This window comes from Limulus polyphemus, unplaced genomic scaffold, assembly GCF_000517525.1.
Source record: "Limulus polyphemus unplaced genomic scaffold, Limulus_polyphemus-2.1.2 Scaffold196, whole genome shotgun sequence".
Classification (NCBI taxonomy): Eukaryota; Metazoa; Arthropoda; class Merostomata; order Xiphosura; family Limulidae; genus Limulus; species Limulus polyphemus.
Window position 1 is genome coordinate 629,860 of NW_013665806.1, and position 7,802 is coordinate 637,661.

Consider the following 7,802-nt stretch of genomic DNA (forward strand, 5'->3'; position numbering starts at 1 on the left):
TTGCACGCTTCTAAACTACCATATTTCTTAAGCCTTGCTGATAATTTCTTAAAGTTTAGATTCAATGACTGCATTAAAGTAAAAAAGAACTCTAAGACTAACTCGTCTGGTATTTTGATATAAAATATAATTAGGTTTGGCTTCATATGTATTCCTATACTGAGTGGAAATTCAACATTTGTGACCAATGAATAAAATATGAAAATAGGCCTAAATGTACAAGAAATAATTAATTAATACCTAAATATATTTGTTTTTGTATTAAATATTTCCTTATCTGAATTAAAATTTTGCTCTGTCATGTTTTCTTTGTTCTGATAGATATTCATACTTATTCGAAAACAAATATCGAAATGACAGAAGAGAGAGAGAGAGAAAGAGAAGAAAAATCATAATTTTAAAAAATTGAATTGTCCCTAAAGTAGTTTCGTCTACATTACGCACAAGATGATTGAGCTTTCGATCAAAACTGTTTATAATGTGTGTATATAGGTTGCTCTTTAAAAATGAGAACATTAATGGCCAGAAGCCAGAATAACTGTACCACAAAATTGTACATATTATTTCTTTGGTGAATTAAGTAATTACCCAGTTCTGAGTTTCCTCCTCACTCCCAAAATTAATTCCATATATATATCGGTCGTTCACAGAGTTTAAATATATATATAAAAAAGGAAAAAACCAGACCAATATTCTGAGATATTAAGTGTTCCTTCAAGTTGCATTACCAGTAAAGTTCATCTTTCCATTGTTTAAAGAGAGGTTTTCTTTTTGCCATATTCATTTCAATCTCCTTAAACATGTGATTCTGAGAAAAGCCAATGAGAAGCAAGGGTTAATTTTGGGCTTGACGTAAATGGGTAAATATGGGTACACGTCATTTCACACTCGTGACAATATGCGCTGAATGCGCACAGCAACGCGCAGCGGTGAAACCAGTATATTGCCGGCTTCTAGCAGTTATAGTCAGTTCGTTACGTAACTGCTGCATTCTGAACTTCTCTGAAATCTTATTGTAAAAGTACAACTCTAAAGTACTATATCATTAAACAATGGTGTTGAAAGAATCCTCTTGTACACCTTTTGTGGTAAGTATCTTTTTGTAGAATGTCTTCACATTTAATAGTTGTTTGTAACTAACGTTAAGATATTAATTATTTTTAGTTCGAATTGAGGCTAGTTCAATAAGTTATTTGAAGCATATTTTCAGCTTTGTACTGAATAAACTGCGCCACGAAGGGATTCGCGTTTTATTGCTCGAGTTGGCTACGTTTTCGCGACTAAATAAGTTGCCTGAAACTTAAACCTCAAAATTAAATATTACACTGTCTGATACGCTGCTCTCGCATGGCAGACACCTTGAAGTAATATTTGAAAACAACCTGTACTAATGTGGCACATGCGCACAAAAATTACTCAAATTACACGAAATGAAGTGGGGAATGAAGTACGAAGCTGGTCGTAAATTTGAGTCACAAAAAACTATTACTATTTTATGACAAACGACAAGGCGACGTTTGTCATAAAACAGAAGTAGTTTTCTGTGGCTCTAATTCACGACCAACTGCGTACTTCATTCCCACAAATAATTTCGTTAAGATTTTTTGATTTTTCTACGCATGTGCAGTATTAGTGCAGATTGTTTTAAATGTTATTTCAAGATGTCTGTTACGAAAGGGTTGCGTGTCAGACGTGTAATATTTAATACTGAGGTTCAAGTGTATCGGGCCTCTTGTTTCGTCGCGAAAACGTAGCCAGCTCGGATGCGTAAGTTTATATTTGTATCAGGGACGTTTTAGTTTTTATTTTATTATTATTCGTGAAATATTGAAGGAAATTGTCTTTGGACTGGGCTGTCGCACAAATCTGACTAGGCCATGTGTAACTAACTGAATATACCAGCACTATTAGTAGAATTAATTGTAACTATGAGTAATCAAAGGAATCAGTAATTATTGTTCTAATAACACAGATTTTGCAGAATATTGTGTCAGTGAGAATACATCAACTTTAAGTATTTTGTTTTTTATTATAATGTGACTGTTGGCACTTCATGCAACTGCAAGTCGGCAAGATCCACTACCAAAATTAAACTTTTCCTGTTCAAAATCAGTTTTAAATGTTAATGTTAATTGATTCACTTTTAAACTCTACAGAAGTTGTAAAATAGTTATACGTAGAAACTTCATTGTCCTCAGTTGGAGAATAAAGACGCTTAAATTTAGACAATGGCCAGAATAACCTTCCTCTCTCAACTATTTTAAGTTTTGCAAATTTGGAAGTTATTATAACTATCAGCTGTCATGAAGTTGCTTCACTGTTTCATAAATTAGTTTATCATCAATTTAGCGATCTCTAATATATTTAAGGTTTTTTCTTAAGGTAAGTGCTATATGGTACTTATTATAGGTAGTGCTTAAAAGCAATGATTTCATACTTCAAACAAATGATAAAACTTTTATGTTTTTATTCACATTTACGGCTGACGGTTATGGCTGCTTCTGTTTCAGAGTTTTGACGTCTAATTTTCGTGATATATCTGGCTGGCTCGCCTGCTAAATTCACGCATGGATATGTCGAAAGCTATAAACATACGGCAAGACTTTGAGAAACATTTTAACTAAGAAAAAAATCCGGTAGTGGCTTTTATGATCAACTTCCGTCTCACAACGCTCCCAGAATTTTTGATTTAACATAAGACGTACATATGTTTTATTTATGTAATATATAAGTGCTATCGACAGAACTATGAGTGCGCATGGCGTCGGTATATATTCGATAAGTTCTTTAAGCTAAAACTAGAAAACACTAAAATGAAAAAAAACAAAAAAGAACAAAACTTAGCGAGGTATTAGGCAGATGTGATATTTCTTGGAGGTGGATATATCATCTGAAATAGTACTCAATTCCTCATAGATTGGTGTACGTTTCTACTCGCGATAAAATGGCGTAGTAAGGCCTACTTTGTTACTAATGTTAGTTACGAAAAGAAGAGGAACACGCTCCAAATTGAAAAGAGGAAGAAGAGATGACTGTTTTAGCTCGACTTTTCAAAGCATATTTAGTGCATTGATTTGTGGAGGACAATGGTGAAACTTAGGTAGTTTTCACAAACGTAGTTGTAAACTTGTGGCGTGTGTCAGGATATTAATTAAATCTTAAATTTGCGCCCTTGAATTATACATGCACACGTAGTCTGCATATAATGTTTAGTTTAATTGTTAAGTTTATGTAACCAACTGGCACATTCATAAAAGTACAACTGATATATTATCAGTAGTTTATGTACATCTCCATATTATAAAATATTAATTGTATTAATTTATTTTGTAAGTAAACAAAAAACAAACAAAAAAAACTAAGGTGGCGCCAGTTGAGTTACGACGATAGAGCTTACCATGAACCACAGTAGTGTTTCATAATAGGGATCGCCCATTTGTTTCTCTGTATTACTATTTAATATTGTTCCACCACCAGCCTACAGCAAAAATGACTGAGTATTGTAATCAAACATGGGCAGTATTACTAAACGCATAATTGTGCATTGTAGTTTTAAGTTTATTTTACTGCATAGCAAATAGCAGCGACTGTATAACCGTTGATACCCAATCGTTTTAATGTAGTCTGTGGTTAATATGGAGCCTCATAATCTACTACATCCATACGTATATAGTTGCGTGCAGGCCGTGGATGTAATTTAATGCTTTTGTTGCAGCCATGACACACATACCATAGCGATTATTAACTTGTTGTTATAACTGTATTGATGTCGCCTATCATTTGTTTATATTTAGTGTTCCTGCTCTTTCGGACACGACGCTTCTGACAAGATCAGCTGTTTTTTGTTTTGTTTTAATGACTGCATGATCGATTTCGGCTATGTTACACTGTCGTATATTTGCATTGAATTTACATGCTTGCATCTATACAACTTGAAAAATTCATGTGGCAATATCTATCTACCTGTATATATGTATATACGGCTTTACAAGGTGCACTATAAAACCTGCACGTGTGTGTTTGTATGTGCACGTATAAAACTCGTGCGGTTAAAGAATCCAGTCCATGCACCAATCCACTGTTTACACACTCCCCATATAGCTACAAGGTATAAATATATACATAACATATGGTATGCTGATCACCATATATCATAATGATCATACGTGCAGTGCCACTATCAGTAACATTATGGCAATGATATCAGGAGCAATTGTCACCCAATACGCATGAAGCCAATCCACAGATTGTCATTGTTTCCCGAGAGATCATCATACACCAACTACGTGTGTCATTAAACTAAATTGTTTCAAATAGACAGTATTGCTATTATACAGATTTATGTGCATAATGGGCACACAAAAAACTAAAGAAACAAAATTATTATAAGTTGTTAATTTAAAAAGGGGTAATGGGGATTTTTAAAAAACAAGATAGGTAGCTTAGTGAAAATGCAATCGCAAAAGTAAACAACCTTAAGATTTGAGACATCGTGTTGACATTATTTTCTCAAGTTATAAATATAATTAAGTGAAAGCATTCAGATCATTACGCAAGATGTTTGAAAAAGGAGGCTGCGACTAATTCAAGCCCAAAATGCTAATACTCTATTAAAAGAACGTAGAATATGTAGTAAACGCTAAGTACCATAAATAGCTGCGCTATACCTACATAAGCATAATTTTTTTACATCAAAGAAATATGGGGTTCGGCCGGACCCCCCTTCCCCTGCGTAGGTGTGCGGTATTTCTTGTTATATTGTTCCTGCTATAAATTTGTCTCTCATGAGTGAATTCTGTCGAGCAGTCTTTTATTGGCTTGAGGTTTATCGTAAAATACGGAACAACTATCGTTGATGTTCACTCTTGAGTTACTTTAATTTTAAATGAATGATTCAAGACTTGAAAATCAAGCATCGGCTGTAAACAGCGCTTATCACTTGCATAAACTATTTATCTATTTTGATTGGTGTAAAATCACGTGCTAAGTGACGTATGCATTAGTAATAGAATTTTGTTTGCTATCAACTTGAGAGGATGAACAAAAACTAATTTCCATACTTTTTTTTAAAGTCCATATCTGTTTAATGACGGTTTTGAGAGGCCCAATGTACTGAATACAAAAAGGATTTATCGGAACTCCGAGACAACATTTCCAAAATTGAAATTATGATAGCCCCCAAACCGGGACATCAGGTCATCCTATGGCTAGAAACTAGGCATTTACTGTTATTTTGACAGATCCCTCTTACCAAAAGACACGCTTCTTAGTCACATGAATTCTGGTATTTATTACTTTTTGTTTATTTGTTATCGCATATTAAGAGTGTGAACTGTACGGTTAAGTTTGCAGCATCTGGATGTAGAATGCCGGTTTTTGGCTTTATTGCTCTTAACCGGGAAAGCAAGAGCTTATATTTCTAAAACACTGGACATTTTTTTAATACACAAGTGTATTTGAAGGAACTGACTATATAATTTATATCTCCAGAACAACTTTTGTTTTTTCCTCAAAACTGTTGATGTTGAACCCAATTTGTTTGAGTTTTTGAAAGCTAACAAAATTGATGAGAATTCGTAGGTTACAAGTCAAAGGTTAAAGGCAACCTGTTTGTTGTAAAAGTAGCTATCTCAATCCATCAAGGGGAAAGATCACATGACACCACCTATGTATTAACTAGTTGTTTTATGAGGATAGATACCAAAATGGATTTACTCTGATAGTCTGAAGGACATTTATATCCGATATTTATGTGCATTTGGAAGGCTTATTGTACTTGTAGAAACTGGTACTTTTGCGTAATGTGTTCATTTCGATGTTCAGAAAGGATCTGCACTTTATTAGGTGTCATCAAACTTCATTGTCAACTTGAAATCTACCATGTTTTATGTATGAGACCATTGTTATACTTTATATACGATACTCCTCTCTATGATGCTTATTTGTATTGGGAAACTTGCTTATTATTATTATTTAATTTGTTTCAATGAGCTAGTGGTTGCTTAACCATCATGAAATACAAGTACGATTAAAATTAAAGAGGTCAATATTCGTGGGCGGATGCAACATGTATTCACCACGCAATCCCAACTTGGTCAATTTTGAAAAAAAAATCGTTAAAAACACAAAAATCGAATGTTGTCTACATCACTTTGGGGAATTGCAAGGAGGTATCTTTAGCCGATACTGATCCGATCTAAGGAACTCCCGATGTTTTCCAATCCGATGTTTACCTATGAAAAAACGCAATACGTTCAGGCGCCTTCGCGATGGATAGAGTGCGATGTATTGAAATGAGGTCAATCATGTTGAACATGTCGTTTATCCGTTGAACTATCATATGATAAGACTCTCATAATGATTTTTTTGTGTGAGATAAACATAATGTATATTTTGTTCAATATGTACACGCTTCTGAAATATCTGTGGATACAATCTGAGTTCAGGATTTACATTATTTGCCTTTCATAATGCACGTTTTCTCCTTGAATGTTTCTTGATTTGTTTAAAGGTTTACAGAAAAATACACATAAGAGGAGTTCTTTTAACTTCATCTAATATATACTTGTTTTGTATTCCGATGAAAATTTGTACTGTTTGTAGCTGATAAGCGCGTGATTTATTTGAAGACGAGCTTTGAAGATTGACACACACCACTAGAATATATACATTAGGGACACACAAATGCAGATTGTCAAAATCAGATCCCGATATTGGCCAATCTTGGGCGCATCGGCACCAATCGGATATTTCGCTCAGGTTGTGGGCTTTGGCAATGTGTGGGACCTATCGAAAATTATCTTTGTTCCAAACCCCATGTAAATTGGTCAAAATATGTCTGAGTAATTGACCAAAAAAACCCCCAAACTAAGCTTTTTTGCGAGCTCTGACTCTCCTAAAAAGACTCAAAATGGGCAGATCCAACTTTTGTATGTCAGTGGGTTGGGCATGAAAATCTATATTTGTTCCCATTTTAATCTTGATTGCTATAAATATGACCACACAGGAGCCCAAAATAAACATTTTTGGGTTGTTTGACTTTTCATCCCATAACATCCTTAAAAAAGGAGTCTCAGTGTATTAGACCAAGGTATAACTATACCAAGTTTCAAGTCAATTCACCGAGAAATGAAGGAATGATGATCGATTGAAAAGTCTTTGGAAGAAGATGAAACAATATAAACGGTGTCTCTCTGCGGAGACATATTAAATCACAAATAGATATTCATACTTCTTTAGCTAGCCCGGCTGATTTAAATGCTTTTTGTCGCAATTGTCTTTAAAGCCCAGTGGTTTAAATTTTTTTTTATGTAATTGTAAAAACAAAACAAAAAACGCCCATAAAAAACTGCAAAACACAAAATGTGAAACCGCAAATTTGCACGTATTTTCGCATGGATCCAACAGACCTTCATGACAAATTTGGTGAAGATCCATCAATAGGGGGCGAAGTAGTGGTAAAAAACGCCCATAAAAACCGCAAAATGCAAAACTGAAAATTAGTATGTACCCCCGCCTGGACTTGCCATTTTTGGTAAAGATCCATCCTCACCCTGCGAAGTAGTTACATGGACATACAACAGACTGTGTTATATATATAGTTTAAAGTATTTCTCATTGTAAAGTTAATTCAAAATATATTTGATATTCAAAGACACCTTTTGAGAAAAAAAAACAAACAAAAAACAGAACAGCTCATTATGAATGCTTGTTTTGTTTTTATCTTTTTTATATCTGTAAGAAATAATATAGGTCATGTATTAAGGTCAAACTTCTTGCACGCAAACTTTAGGTAAAAAACA

General features: G+C 34.0%; 1 protein-coding gene across 2 annotated transcripts in view; it reads left to right on the top strand.

The window, feature by feature from the left end:
• The first annotated feature begins 920 nt into the window (after positions 1 to 920).
• Positions 921 to 7,802, top strand: part of LOC106478288 (sodium- and chloride-dependent glycine transporter 1-like) — a 72,769-nt gene continuing 65,887 nt past the window's right edge. The window contains exon 1 of one of the 2 annotated variants that reach the window (XM_013938818.2): positions 921 to 1,088. In XM_013938818.2, the coding sequence (XP_013794272.1) occupies positions 1,053 to 1,088 (36 nt within the window). In that variant the 5' untranslated portion in view covers positions 921 to 1,052. Of the gene's footprint in view, positions 1,089 to 1,671; positions 1,768 to 7,802 lie in introns of those variants that run through there. The other variant, XM_013938819.2, reaches the window with a different exon arrangement.